The sequence below is a fragment of the Triticum dicoccoides genome, chromosome 4A (assembly GCF_002162155.2).
Source record: "Triticum dicoccoides isolate Atlit2015 ecotype Zavitan chromosome 4A, WEW_v2.0, whole genome shotgun sequence".
Taxonomy (NCBI): domain Eukaryota; kingdom Viridiplantae; phylum Streptophyta; class Magnoliopsida; order Poales; family Poaceae; genus Triticum; species Triticum dicoccoides.
Genome location: NC_041386.1, coordinates 734,490,397 through 734,506,243, shown reverse-complemented (window position 1 = coordinate 734,506,243; position 15,847 = coordinate 734,490,397). Strand labels below are relative to the sequence as shown.

General features: G+C 45.6%; 1 protein-coding gene, 1 long non-coding RNA gene and 1 pseudogene across 2 annotated transcripts; 1 reads left to right on the top strand and 2 right to left on the bottom strand.

Annotated features, from left to right (window-relative positions):
• The window catches only part of LOC119288238, a 10,376-nt pseudogene extending 4,164 nt beyond the window's left edge, over positions 1 to 6,212 (bottom strand).
• A 109-nt stretch (positions 6,213 to 6,321) lies between these two features.
• LOC119288236 (disease resistance protein RGA4-like) lies at positions 6,322 to 14,592 on the top strand. Its single transcript, XM_037567871.1, has 4 exons — positions 6,322 to 9,358; positions 11,167 to 13,265; positions 13,347 to 13,673; positions 14,114 to 14,592. The coding sequence occupies exons 1-4, from the start codon at positions 8,568 to 8,570 to the stop codon at positions 14,173 to 14,175; spliced, it is 3,279 nt and encodes a 1,092-aa protein (XP_037423768.1). The 5' UTR covers positions 6,322 to 8,567; the 3' UTR covers positions 14,176 to 14,592.
• Positions 12,877 to 15,626, bottom strand: LOC119288237. Its single transcript, XR_005141143.1, has 4 exons — positions 15,349 to 15,626; positions 15,118 to 15,244; positions 14,774 to 15,031; positions 12,877 to 12,982 (listed from the first exon to the last, which is right to left on the bottom strand). It is a non-coding gene; the product is annotated as an uncharacterized LOC119288237 (long non-coding RNA).
• Positions 15,627 to 15,847: the final 221 nt, after the last annotated feature.

Below are 15,847 nucleotides of genomic sequence, written 5' to 3'. Positions count from 1 at the left end.
GAGTTCCATTTACGAAGAGCTCGGCCAGTGGAAATAAGCTTTGAGTGCAACCTGGAGCAGGCGTCATTGCAGTTGGGATTCTGCTGCCAAGCCTCAGAAACAGTCTGATGGAACCCCTCCAAGCGGACCCAGTGGTTCTCGAATCTGAATCTTCGGAATGGCTTGAAGTCAGCATCACACGAAAGTAGCAGGGGGCAGTGGTCAGACATCTCGGAAGAAAGAGCTTGGAGCAGACAACTAGGAAACAGAGCATCCCATTCCTCATTAAAAAGAACCCTATCCAGCTTGACCATGGTCGCATTTTCCTGCTCGTTACTCCATGTATAGCGTCGTCCGTGCAGGTACAGATCACGAAGTTGCAGCTCATTGATGAAGCTTCTGAAAGCAGCCAATAACCTCCTGTTGATGTTAAGGTTATTCTTATCCGTGGCTCTAGCAATCAAATTGAAATCCCCTGCTAAAATGCATGGAGCGCCGACAGGCAAACCACCGGACACAACCTGTTTGAGATCATCAAGCAACACTAACTTGGCCTGATCGTCTTGCGGACCATAAACATTGATCAGTTTGAATTTCGATCCTGACTGAATAAAAACGCCTTCAGCAGCAATGAAACTAGCAGAAATGATCGGATTGCAGAAATCGACCATTGCATTGTCCCAAGCTAGAATCAGCCCTCCTCTAGTACCGACTGAAGGTGCGAAGATGAAATCAGAGAAACGGCTCCCACAAAACTGCTGTACGATACCCAAATCAACGAATTCTAACTTTGACTCTTGCAAACAGAGAACGGAAACATTGTTGTTGAAGATAACAGAGCGAACGACAGCACGGCGAGCAGGGTTATTCAGCCCGCGCACATTCCAGACGAGGAAGTTGCAATCCATGCTAAAACAAAATCGACACGCACAAAGGGCAGGCGACGGCTAAGCCATGCCTGCGGCCTTCTTCCCCTGCTTCTTGCCCGCCTTGGCAAGCGCGGACAAAGCAGTGATCTGCTCCGGGGACAGCGGAAGGTCGAAGATCCGGCGATATTTCTCAAGCTGCTCCTCCTCTGCTTCGTCCCCTTTCTCTGCTATGGCCAGCCCTCTCTTGGACATCACTAATTTTCTGGCAAGCCTCATAGTATTGTTTCCGCCGCCGGAGGCAGAGGCGCTGCGCCCCTGCAGTCTCCGGCTTCTCCTCGATGCAGCAGCAGGAGTCCTCGCCCTAGTGATCCGCTGGGCCGGTGTGGGCGCAGGCAGGAGGCCTGGAGTGATCTGCAACGTGGCTAGCTGCAGGAATGCCGCTGGAGTGGTAGGCTCATGCGTGCATTGGATGAGATCTGGCCCATTCGTAGCGATAGCTAGCTGGGCCGGCGCCGAAAGGAGCAGCGCGATCGGGCCCGCGTTGCATGGCGAAGGCAGCTCCACGGCATCCCCAGGGGTCCCGTGAACCTCACGGTCAGAGTTGACTTGATCTTTGGTCATGTGCGTCTCAGGGTTCCCTTGCCGCGAATTCTTGAACCCAGGTATGCTTGAAGAGGAAGCCGACAGAGGAGCCTCCGAAGTGTCAGGAGCCAGGGCTAGGCTACCAATCATGGCAGTGGCAACCTCGCTTCCAGAGCCAGCAGCGAAAGCCAGAACAGCAGGTGCATGCACCGCAGTAGAGGGCGCCGAGTGCTGAACCGGAGCATCATGCATGGCAGGAGCGCATGCGCCAACGGACGAAGCCTCCAGCATGGTGCTTGCCGTAACGCCGTGCCCCACGGCTTGCCCGACAGCGTCCATAGCCAGGACGTCGCTCCCCGTTGGCCCCGTCTGCACTGCCAAGGAGACGTCGAAAGGGCAAGCAACGGCGCCCGTTGCCCCGGACGGGGGATCCTCGAGATCGGCGGCGACCATGGTGACGAACCTGCTCCAGCGCTTGACGAGGATCGAGGTGCCTCGAAAATGCACGAAGTCGCGCTCCGCCACGGAAGCGAAACAACGGCTGTCTGCAAAGCGGACGAAGAACGCCTCGGGATGCATGAGAAAGACCTGGAGCGCGTGATCCGGCATGTCCGGGAACTCGGTGGTGATGGCCTCCTTGATGTTGCCGGGCACAAGGCCCGGGCGAGAGCCAGCTACGATGAGCACCAGCGCAGATTCTTTGAGGAGGGCTTCCTCCGAGGCCATCTCCTGATCGAAGTCGACCAGGCAGCGTGTCTTCCTCGACCGGCACAGGTCCCCCACGCGGAACACGCCAGCAGCATCAAGGGAAGCCATATCCTCTGAAGCTTGCCGGGAGGGCAAGCTGGTGGCGGTGCGGGGGGCGTCTTGGGGGAACACAAGCCGTGAGCGCACCGGAGCACGGTTGGCGACGGGGTGGCCGGGGGGGAAAATGAGGCGCGAGTGGACTGCCTGAGACGGAGGCGGGGCGGGTTGCTGGCGGCTACGAGCAGAAGGTGGAGCAGCGGCGTCAAGGCTTTCAAGAGGGATGCGAGGGAAGCGCTTCCGAGGGCAGCAACGAGCGGAGTGGCCGTCACTGTCGCTGAGGCAGTGAATGCAGCGAGAACGGTTGCGGCAGAATGCAACCCGGTGGAACTTGTGGAGGCAACGAAAGCAGCGGTCAGCGAGCTCGGCCTTGTAGCCAGAAACGCCCCTAATTCTGGCAGAGGAGCGTTGGTGCGCCATGAATGGGCGCCGTTGTTGCTTTTGAAGTACTTTAGAACTGAGAACCCGGCAGCCTTGTTAAAGATGATCTTGTGAATGGGCGCCGTTTCCACATACAGTGACAGAGTAGTCAGGGCATGCAATCCACCAAGAATATCAACACAAATCATCATCAATTCCCTCACCGGAATCTTCAAAATGCATAGGTTGCCATGTTTCTCAACCCATGGAGGAATTTGTGAGAATATGCAGCAGTTGTGCAGTGAGAACTCAAATCTCTGGAGAAGGGGGGGAGGTGCCATGCAAAACAATGGAATGATTGCTTTTGAAGCACGATAGCCAATACTATGATCCACAATATTTTTAACTGAAGAACCATGAGCCACTACTATGGTTTTGAGGTTGCCATGTCCTCCGATTAATGAACCCAGAACTTCCATGCTTGCCTCCAGATGATTGTAAAAAGGTAATGTAGGAAAAAAAGTGAGATGAAGATCCTGCAGGTAGTTCAGCTTGCCAAGGCTCCACTCATGGATAACAGAGTCACTCGTGCTGCCAATCCAATCCAGCAGGTTTGTGTCAACAGGAAGAATCAGGTGCAACAAGTGTGGGAGATGCATAATATCCCATGGAATAGCAGTGACTCTTGTTGCATTCAGAATATCCAGTGTTTCCAAACATTTCAGGCCTTGCATACGATTTGGTGGTCTTATACAGACATCACTTGCAATCTTCAAATATCTCAGCTGAAACAGTTCTGAAATACCAGTGAGGTCTATGGGGTCAGGGTCACCACAATAACCAAATAGTTGAAGGTCCAGAAGACGGAGAACCTTGAATTCTCTAATACAAGGCATGCACTCAAATAATCCAGAAAATCTAAGTGACCGAACTTGTGACTTTGTGATGTTTGCTGGTATCTTGGCATACTTTGCATCACCAAAGACGAGAGATAGTCGACGAACCTTATGAGAAAGTGCTATATTCTTCCGATTGCAATCTACTACCACAATGAAATTCTCTTCTGCAGATTTGTGTGCAATAAGATCACGTACTACTTCATGAACAGTACAGGACAACACCTTATTGTTGTAGTTGATATATGAAGGTTGGATGAATCTTCTCTCAATAAGTGCATCGAAATAGAGTCCTGCAGCTTTCTCTATCATTTCTTGATCTTGCTTTCTCCCTTTTCTTGTAGCAATGAACCCTTCAGCCACCCATTGCTTCACCAGATCATCCTTCCAGATTATGGAGGCCTCTGGATAGATATGCAGATACAGCAAACATGTCTTCAGATAATGTGGAAGATTATTGTAGCTGAGGTTCAATACTTGTTTCGTTCTTTCTAAAGTAGAATTTGACCACAAATAGGACCTCAGCGTATCACGTGTGTATGCCAGAAAATCCATTGATACTTCTGTATCCTGGTTTGCCAAATGACTAGCTATGTTGATTGTTGCTAGCGGCAAACCACCACATATATCAACAATTTCTTTCAAAACTTGTTTGAATTCTTCAGGACAGTCACTTTCAGAACCAGAAAATTTATCAAAAAATAACTTTCTTGAGTAATCACCGTCGAGAGGTTTCATCTCGAAAACATGCTCTGAGTGATCACAGCAACATGTTAATGCAACATCATCAATCTGTGTAGTTATTATTATTCTGCTACCACAGTTTCCTTTCGGGAAAGCATATTTAATAATATCCCATACTGATGCATCCCACAAATCATCAATAACAATTAGATACCTGCATGCCAAGAATTCAGGCACATCAGTAACAAAGCATTTTGTCCCAAGCAAGTTGGGCTAATGAAACCCAACAGAAACCTATGATAACCCATAAACTAAAATAAATAGCATAAGGGGCCAATAGTACCTTTTATCTTGCAGATGTTTGCTGATGTTAATATCGCTGATGTCAAAATCATTACAATTGGCGGGCCGTGGCTGCTTCTTCTTGTGGAGTTGCAAGAATAAGTCGCGGAAAAGTCTCTTCATATCAGGATTTTTGGACACTTGAATGAAAGCTCTGCATTCAAATTGCATCCTAATTCTGTCATACAAAACATTGGCAAGTGTAGTTTTACCCAGACACCCAGATCCAACAACAGATACCACCTTGAGCTGCTGCTGATCTGCCGCATCATTGGCGGCCAGTGAGTTGATAAACTCATTCATCCGGCCATCAATTACAATGTGTGCAGCTTCTTCATAGGGCATTGGAAGCATAATGCTAGTGGACAAGAATCTACGCCTCAAGGTGCTGCAGCACTGAAGGCTATACCTGTCATACCGTTCAATAGCCTCCTGGACATAGCTCCTGAATTCCGATATTGTTTTTGCAATCTTGGGCTTACTAGGAAGACGAGGGACATTAACATGAATGATTTTACTGGTCTTGATACCATGTTCTGACACTTGCGCTCTGCATACAATCTGTTTGTACCACTTGAGCCTCTTCTTTATCATCATCTTCTTCTTCCTCCTCCTCGTTTTCTTCTTTTTGATGAAATGGTCAGGTGGAACAAATAATAAGATGTCAATATAATCCTCCATATCGTAAGACAGGTCATGCGCCTCATTCATCCAGCACTTGGCCATCGGTGGAGGGTCCTCCACCTCTGCGAGTTCATCAAGGTAGAAGCTTAACACTTCAACATCATGTTTGAGAAGCTGCATCCCATCCTTGATCCTCTTGGGCAAGCTACTGTATTCCTGAGCGGAGGCTAGCAGCATGTCGAGCTTCTCGACAAGCGGTCTCATGGCGCCCAACGAAGCACTCACCGAGCCATCTACTTAATCAAACACACATAAGATGGAGGCGAAAGAAAATAAGAGAAATTAAGTGAAATCAAGCTAGGGAAATAGATCAAGTGCACTTACCAGACAACATCGAGATATCAGATGATGTGAGTAAGCAAGATTCTTCAAGGACCGTGCTGTTTCCAACTCGTTGTCGAGCAACAGGATCAGAAACTGAAACCAGAAAAACATGCATGCTTACTTAGTAATTAAGAGCACTAGCCACGGCCGGAAGGAGATAGAGAGTCTTTGCGGGCGCGCTCACATGTGGCTGTAGTTGGATCGTATATGAATGCACTGTGCATCAACGATTTCTGCTTGCTCAGGTCCGGCTCCTCATCCTCATCCTCATCTGTGAGATCTATCCCAATCCTCATCTGTGATTTCCGTTTCCTCAGGTCCGGCACCAACGATTTCTGGCGTCCCCAACAATCTCTCTTCCCACCCCCTCTCTAAGTACATAGATTTATTTATTTTCCTTTATCTATCTCTCAACTGTGCTTAAAAAAATCAAAGGCTAGCTTTACTATAGTTTATGCATGGTTTGTTCTGATCAATGCACCTAGTTCCTGCGGCTTTGCATTTAAGGCTCGAGGCAGATGAGATCCGGTATCTTTTTAGATCGACAATTCCAAAAACAAGCACAACCTAACATGGCAACTCTGTCTTGATAGGACTACGTGGTTATGTACTACTACTACGTATCCAACCAAGATGCATAAGAGTAAAAAAAGGGCAACCTGGTGCATGTAGCTCCCGCTTGCGCAGGGTCCAGGGAAGGGTCCGACCACTTTGGGTCTATAGTACGCAGCCTTTCCCTACATTTCTGTAAGAGGCTGTTTCCAGAACTTGAACCCATGACCTCATGGTCACAAGGCAGCAGCTTTACCACTGCGCCAAGGCTCCCCTTCCAAGATGCATAAGAGTACTGCTCTAAATCTCTGCATGTGAATGCACACAATACATAGCTAACCAAACCTATACGAAAATAAAATTTGTCAGAGTAAGCAAAGAGAGCAACTTGACATTATAATATCACGTTAATAATTACGGACGAATATGTTATTCCAAACAATTATTTGTGTCAGTTAGGTGAAGACTAAGCCGTGCTTGCATAGTTAAGCATCCGACTGCTAGCTACTGACACCTAATTAAAATACATAACAAAAATAAATTGGGAAAGATGCTTGAACTGACATCATGTGCCCCCCCTCCCTCTCCATATTTTTAAATTTCTCTATCTCTCTCTAAACTTCAAAAACCGGAAGATTGAATAATAGCATGGTTTGATCTTATCAATGCACCTAGTTCCTGCAGCTTTGCATTCACTGCTCGAGGCGGATTCCAAAAACAAGCAGAACCTAACATGGCACCTCCTGTCTTTCTTCTTTGTTTCTTTAGCAATTTTTTCTTCTCCACTTTATTCTGGATCTCTGCTCTGTATGTGTTTGTGTCCATGTTTAATGCGATGTTTGTATAGAACATTTTTTTAATGGGAGTTTTAATTGATTCTTTGCAATGTATCCAAGTGATACCACCTTGTTACTTACCGTGCATGACTGTCTTGAGGACACTCCCTATGCTTGTTTCTAGCATGGGTTCATAGGTAAAATGCTGATGTGCCACATCAAGAGAGGAGGGTTGTTTCTTAGTGGAGTTGCGGCCCTTAGCACGTTTCCCTACACAATGTAATTAATGCCTTGATCCGAAGTGACTTTCTCTCCCTATGTTCCTCTTGTTTCCTTCTCTCCACGACTAGGCCACAATATTGAGATGCAAACATGATCCCTAAACTAATTAAATGCTACACACTTAGATACAACATGTAAGAAACAATGCATTGGGGTGTTTGTCTCTAATTTTCTTCCACCACCTAGGACAAGGCATTAGGAGTACCCTGATAGGACTATTTAACTATGTACTACCACTATTATGTATAAGAGTCTTGTTCTAGTTCCCTGCATGTCAATGCACACAACTTATTACAGTAACCAAACCATATATAGAACAAAATCGATCAGATTAAGCAAAGGAAGTAACTTGGCATTATAATATCACGTGAATAACTAAGGAAAACACAGAACTCTATGGATGAATATGCTATTCCAAACAATTATTCGTGTGAGTTAGGTGAAGACTAACCGTGCTTGCAAAGTTAAGCATCCACGGGTGGTACTAACACCAAATTAAAATATGAAACAAAACAAATTGAGAAAGATGCTTGAACTGGCATCATGTCCCCATACAATAAATTAGAAATAGCTACCTGCCACCACCTTAGTTGCTGTCCATGATTCTATCTTGAATCTTGCTAGGGTATGAACTGGTTTATTCTCAGGAAATTTCCAATCATACCACACAATAAAATAAAAACAGCTAGTTGCAAACATTAAAAATGAGGAAGGAAATTGGGCTCCTCTGGGGCCTATGCATTCGGGAAATATTACCCCGAATAATATGCTCTGGTAGTATTAACCATTTTTTCCTTTTATGTTTTCCTCTGCGTCAACTATCCCTTAACTAATTGAATGAGGCAAGCTCTTTGTCTACCTTTCAAAAAATATGCACCCCTTCAGTTCACAAAAACATGATTCTTTGGACATGGATTTAGTCCGACTTTTGAATTCTGACTACTTGTCCAAACATTTATATCGAATACTTGTAAATCAATATGTGCAGATTTGTACCGACGAGTACTTTCATAACACCTCAATTTTATTGTATTTCATATACAAGCTAGTTGTCAAAGCTATGTACTGAAGACAAGTCCGTGTCCGAAATTTGAGCTTTTGTCGATCTCGATTGGAGGGAGCAGTTTAATTAGTGCATCATTTAAAAAGGTTCAGTGGATGGTGGCGCAGCGATGTGAACAGATTCTTGGCAGCATCATCTGTAAAAAATTAACTCCAGCAAGTTGGAGGATGCGTGGATGGGATGACTAATCAGGGATGCTGGAGTAAAATATCTCTAAGCAGGCACTCGCAGCTAGCTACCTTGATATGGCCATGGCCGCTCCTGTGTCCTCGGCTCCTCGCTGACCTCCTTTCTGTATCCATGAAATTCCATGATCTGATCTTCCAACCCGAGTGAGTGATAGAGGAAGACATATAGGCCAGCCAGGGAGATGGAGGCTGCAGCGGCCACCGTTTTTGTCGGTAGGATCGCACCAAAGCTCATAGAGTTCTTAGCTGCAAATCACAAGCTTCGGCAGAACTTGGAGCATGACATCACCTACATCCAAAGAGAGTTTGCGTTCATTTCTGCCGCCATTCAGCAAGACGATGACTGTCGCTGGAGGAGTGGCCGCAGGACTGACCAGGTGCAGAGAGCCTGGATCCAAATTATACGCGACTTGGCGCACGCCATCGAAGACTGCATCGACCGCTTCACGCCCCGCGTGGCGATATCCAATAAGTCGCCAATTCAGAAGTTGAAGACAAGGAAGGCCCGTAATGAGTTTGCCGAGGCAATCGGCAAGCTCAAGAAGATATCAAAGGAGTCATCCAAGCTGAGAACAACTTATGGTACTTCCACCTCCTCCTCAGCTTCGTCGTCGCCAATGGCATCTGAGACGATAGAGATTGAGACGAATGACTTCCATTCTGCTAACAGCCCTGTGGGTATGGACGCACAACGGGATGAGCTTCTGGAGCTGATCCAGCAGGAGCAGCAGCAACTCAAGGTGATCTCCATTGTTGGCTTCGGTGGCATAGGCAAGACTCTCCTTGCCAGACATGTATATGAGAGTATGAGCCAATACGAAGCGCGGGCTTGGGTTAGTGCCACGGAGCAACAACGCCCAATGGATGTTCTCATTGAGATAACCCAGAAACTTGGCATCACCACATCCATTGATGGCGGAGGTCGTTCCAGCAACCCCTGCGAACTCCTAAGATCTCACCTTGGGACCAAGAGGTATGTTTTCAACCATTGGGATCGTGGTGGAATGACTCAAAGGGATCTGGTAAGAATGACTAGCTTAGATAGTTATTTTTCAGTCAATATTGATTGCTCTCTGACCAAGATCTTCTTATCCCCTTTGTACTTGCATAAAGCTTGTGTTCTGATCAGGTGGTTCTTGGTGGTGACTTAGAAATGTTTTTTGTAGTTGTATGGCCAACACTTAGCCAAATTCACCCTAAGAGGTGAGAGGTGTATACTTTAGCGAGGTGACTAGAGAATTGCCCTTTGAAACTCCAAAAGTCCGAGGTGGTTCTGTATTTATAGGATCTGAGCTTGCGGTAATTACACTCCTGCTCTTAAGCAGGTTAGAGTATTACCATTCATCCTAAAATAAGGCTGTTGGTATTTCCATACTTTCAAGAATACCCTAGAGAAATATTCTATGCCATCCCATGGAGTAGGTTGTCACGTTGTAGTGTCGCGTCGTTTGCTTCGCAACATCAGTCTTAGCATTGTCTCTCGTCATTGACGTCACATGTTGGCAACACTCGGCGAAGTAGGGAGAAATGCAGTGGGCTGACTAGCGAGTACCAACCCTTTAAACGGGAAGGGTGGCTCTCTATTTATACGACTGAGTGTGCAATAATTACATTCCTGCCAATGAGCCCTATTATTTCTGAAGGCAACAGACCATTTAAGCTGTATGATACACTAATGAGACCAACTTAGAAAAGTGGGTATAACATTTTGAGTTATGAACTATACAGTTTACAGTTAGAAAAAATGTCAACGAAGCAAATAATAGACAGAAGTGCTTACCCTGGTCAAGAATAAGGTCCGTAAATCTATGGCTTCCATCAAAGTGAATATCCTGCGTGTCAAGTAACAAAATATCATATGATCCAATACTAAGCACTCTTTCATTGTCACTGACGCAATCAAAAGCTATATTCCTAAATACCATCTTAGCATACTTATGATAGATCAATGAGAGGTCAAAAGTTGATAGATAATGGTAAGAATGTGCCGAAGAAATTCCAACTGAGATACTCGTTGTTGGCCACCAGAAGATATCCTCTTATTTGACATGAATGCTGTACAAATATAGCAGAAGGCTAGATTGAGCAAACTCCTTAACGTGTATAGCATATAACACAAAGAAAGGAGCACACAACATGTAAGACTATAAAAACAAAGAGGGTAAGTGAAATTTTAACTTTATTTGCAATGGATGCTACCTCAAAGCACAATGACGGTCCAGACTTCTCAAATATTAGATGTGAAAAGAGTGTATGCTGATGTAAAGAAAAAATTGTGACAGCCAAGCAATGAAATACCAGTATACCACTGTTTCTGCACTAAATGAGGGGTTTAGACAAATGTATGGCAGCAGCCAAATTTTTACATCACAATTTCATACTGTTTACAGTCTAAACCAAATTTAGCATTGAAACTGGAGACGGACTAACATTTCAAATACACACACTAAGCGGAATTATTATGAGCAGCAAACTAGAAATTATCCAGACCATGAAAAATAAACACAACCAAACTGGCCCGTCGTTCTTCAAAAAACTGCCACTTAAGAACACTTCTTTTTTGCTACCATCTGACTGAAAAATAAAGAATTTGGAAATTAAAGCATACATAGACTGACCAACTCCTAGTTTACAAATTACAAAACGTATGATCCAAAATTAGTCACCATTGCCTCTTAAAATATTTGTTGGCACAAAATAAATATTAATCTTAATTTTAGTTTCCACTCAATATCTCTTCATGTTAAATTTTAATCATGTAGTCCTCCTGGCACCTTGTAGGTTCTTCATTGTAATTGATGATGTACGGACAGAATTTTGGCACGCTATAAAATATGCCTTTGAGGGGTTGAGCGGCAGAGTTATAGTGACGACAGCCATTCAGTCAGTAGCAAATGCATGCAGCAGCTCTGCTCATAGTCATGTGTACATAATGAGAACTCTTACCGAGACATACTCAAGAAGGTTATTCTACAAGGAATCTTTGGGCCAAGATGACGATCGGGAGGATCAGCTTGGCTCAGAAGCGCTGCAGAAGTGTGACGGTCTACCCCTTGCTCTTGTTACCACTGCCCGGTACTTGCAAAGCACAGATAGTCCGACACGGGAAAACTGGGCAAAATTGTGCCACAACCTTGGAGCACATCTGGAAACAAATGAGATGTTAGCAAGACTTAAGCATGTGCTTGTTCATAGCTATACCAGCCTTGTTAAACATGATCTCAAGACATGTCTGCTATATTTAGGTATCTACCCAAGTGGTCGTAAGGTCAGGAGAAGAAGCCTGATAAGGAAATGGTTAGCTGAAGGGTTTATCCAAGGTGATTATATATGTAGCGCCTTGGATGCCGCTATCGGCAATTTCAATGAGCTGGTCAACCGGAGTATCATCCAACCTACAGATCAAGGTGCCAGCAGGAGCAAAAACAGCACAGAGGTGAAGACATACCATACTCACGGCATGATGCTTGAGTTCATCGTGCACATGTCCAAGTGTGAAAACTTCATTACATTGTTATATGATCAGCTGGCTCGCCCAACCCCAACCAGCAAAATCCGCTGGCTTTCTGTGCATGATGCAAGTGCCAGCGTAGCAGCCAATGATCTATCTCTTGTCCGGTCTCTGACAGTCTTTGGCAGTGCGCACAAATCTGTCTTAGATTTTTCAAAGTATGAACTGCTGCGAGTTCTGGATCTAGAAGAATGCGGTAACCAGTTGGAGGACAAGCATCTCAAAGAGATATGCAGGAACCTGTTGTTGCTCAGGTATCTAAGCCTCGGGTCCGCTGTTAAGGCACTTCCAAAGGAGATCAAGAAGCTTCGATTCTTGGAGACACTAGATGTAAGAAGAACACAAATAGAGATTCTGCCCACTGAAGTCATTAAGCTTCCATGCCTGATTCATCTGCTTGGAAAGTTCAAACTGCAACATGGTGTAGGAGGCCGGAAAATGCTCAAGCTACAGACTTGGTTCTCAGAGAGTAGCAAATTGGAAACTGTGGCAGGATTTGTTGTGGACAGCAACAACAATAGCCAAGGATTTGAACAGCTCATGGAGCATATGAAACACTTGACAAAGGTGAAAATATGGTACAAGCAATCCACTAATAGTATTACGGATCCCATTGCAAGGCGCCGATACTTGAGTTGTCTATCTGACGCCATTAAAGGGTTTATCAAGAGAAGCACCGACTTGAAAAAAGCTCATTCACTCTCACTGAATTTCGCTGATGGATGTTTTCAAGACTTGCTGAATTTCTCCCTGGAAAAACAAGATTCCTCGCCAAGCTGCTATCTTAGCTCACTGAAGCTACATGGGAACTATATATGCAGCCTGCCTCCATTTATTACAATGCTGGGCAGTCTCACAAAACTGTGCCTTTCATTCCCACATTATCAGCTGACCAGGGATATTCTTGCTGCCCTGAGCAGAGTGCGCTGCTTGGCGTACCTGAAGTTGATCGCATCTCAACTGGACAAGCTTGTCATCTTAGAAGGTGCACTCGAAAGCCTGAGACACCTATGCATCGTGGTGGAAGTCATGACTGAGCTGGAAGTCGAAGAGGGAGCTCTGCCGCTCCTTGAGTCGCTCCACCTACTGTGTAAGGATATAAATGGATTTAGAGGCACAACGATCCAATCCCTGCGACGTATTAAGGAGGTCACCCTCCATGATGGAGTAAGCGATGAAACAAAACACGAGTGGAAAGAAGCAGCAAAAAAGCACCCCAGACATCCCAAGCTCTTGTTTGTTAAGACAGCTGAAGATATTCATATGGGAAGTGAACCTGCAGACAATTCTGAGAGCACAGCGGCACCAACTACTAGTACGACATTATCAGTGACAGTGCCCCATGATGCCATTTCTACTGGACAATCTGGTAATCAAGGGCACTGCATCTTATTTTGCTTATATATACACTCTCTCTTCATGCATCCATGTGACATTTTTTATTGTGCAGTACAAGTTGATGGCGATGATCTGCAAAGTTATGATGATGAGAAAGAAGACATGTATATTGATATCATAGAGGATTTTGCTAGCAAAACTTGTCTGGACCCTCTTATAAACAAGGAAAAATTGGAACAGGAGATGGAAGGAGAAGTAGGTTTAAAGAATCAGCAGATTGAAGATGTCATTCGGTCTACTCATCAGGCTGATCAAAATGGTGTACTTTTGGTGATGAGTGAGAACACAAGAAAGAGGGCAAGGTTGGATATTGCTGAAGACAACTTAATGGACAAGGTTGTTGATAGGGTGAAGCGCAAGAAGCCACAGGATGTCCCAGGTAATTTACAAGTTCCCTCTTAGTGACATAACTAGTAAAACTGGGGTGATGTTTGGAAGTAATATTCCTCACGTAAGTAAATCTATTCAAGTGATTAGATATTCATAAGCCGCTAGATGTAGTGCTTTTAGAGCTAGCTAGGCGAAGTCAGACAATGTTCCTATGAGTTTTGATTCGTTCTATGCCCTGTTTCTAAATATCTGTGGAGTGTGGTTAGCGCAAACTGAAAATTCAGGCTATTCCTGTTTCTTTTAACTGTCTGTGTAGTTTGGTTCTGAAGTTTACTGATGATGTTAGAAATCTAATGACTGCTGGAGATGTTGTAGTTTGGACCATATGGGAATCTAGAAATGCTCCTGCCTTCAGAACATCTTTCCTACTAATCCTACTCCTATGCTTTTTAATCACCACATTGATTATTGCTGCTGGCCGGTTTGCAGAAACGAAGCCTACAAAACAAACAGCACCTGGGCATGTGTTTGTCATCTCTGATGGAAACTGAGGTTTTGTATGGAGTTTGCAAGCTTGGGTCAATCTTGCTCTTGAGTCGGGACACGACATAGGTTTGCATTGAGTGTCAGGTTGGCATTTGGTGTTTAACTAAGTTGTCATCAATTCTGTTGCTTCAGGAGCTCGTCTGTCTTTTCATCCCCTGGCATGTTCACATGCTAATAGTGAATTCTCATGTGCCGCCGCTTGCTACAACTCCTTACCAGACTGATACGGCTCTAGTGAAGAAAGTGAAGTGCTTCCAATTAGCTTCTCCTTTAAGTTTCTACTTGTACTGCAACATAAGTCTACTTTTATGCATGTCGATTTGGTGGCTTTCTGCTATGACAGAGTTCACCATGTATTTTGTTGGATATGTATTTGGTCCCAGTTAACTTTTGACATCTGTTCCACAAAACTTTATAAATCAGACCATCTTATTATGTTGTTGTTGACAATAATATTTGTTCTTGCATTTTGTGGACAGCTTTTCTTCTTGCTTTGCTTTTAATAATTTGAATCCACATGCTAGTATACGATAATTAGCATGGAAACTAAGGCTAAAAAAAAGAGTCCAAGAGAAAACAGCTTGGTTCTAATGTTGCGCTGACCTGTCGGAACCTACGTGCTGGTCAACAGCAATGGGCGAAGTTTCTGACGGGAAGTCGGCTGCAACTTTCGGACAGGAATTACGCCAAGCAGCATCAGAGACACCAATGGACTTGCATCGGAGTTCCTCCCTGACACCGGGTTCTCCCATTCCACCTTGTGCGCGCCATCCAGCATGTTCATTCGACTAGTCCTTGCTCGGAGATGTTTGAAGTACTCTTGAGGACACAAATTTGAAGTGGTAGCTACCATCAAACAAGCTGTTTGGTATGGAAATGGGAAGCTTAAAAGATGACAAGCAAGAAACTATGATGAAACCATGACAAGCAAGAAAAACTATGAGTACCTGCAATGAAATTGAGCCGTACTTGCGACACATTAATTGGTAGCCATTGTGCAGATTTAGCACTGAGCACCGCCATCTCGCGACATTCCGAGCCCGGTATTTCCCCTGTCTGAATCTCATCTCTGGCCTGTTGGAAATTCAGTGCGGGTCAGCCGCTGAACCAACCTATGGTAGTAGTATAACACAAACAGCAGGCTCGTACAGTCATTATCCTCGACAAGTAGTAAATACCTAAATCATCGGCATCGAAGAACCAGCCGTGGAGGGGGACGAAGACCGCCGGGAGCTCGTGGAGGTTGCCGTGCTCCGGGTGGCCGGCGAGGAGAGGCTGGACGTTTCTGGAGAAGGCTGGGATCCCCCGAGAGCTCTGCCGCCGTCGGCACATCGAGCGCGGACCAGCGGATGCGGACGGCGGCGCTTGTGGGTGGCCACTGCGTGCGCGAACTGCGTCGAAGGAGAGAGGCAGCGGTCAGCCGGGCAGCGCCGCCGCCAGCGGAGGAGGCCGATGCGGCTTCCGTCGCCGGTTCGGGTGAGGGGCGAGGATCGCAGAGAAGCTCTGTGGGCTCCGGCGTCGACTTGCTACGGTGGTGGTCAGGGCTGGACACGAGCCGAGCCGAGCCGAGCTTGATCCGAGCCTGGCTTTGGCTCGCTCTAGAGCGGCTCGGCTCGGCTCGGCTCGCTCAGCCAACGAGCCGACTTTAGGCGGCTCGGCTCGCTTCAGCTAAAGCTC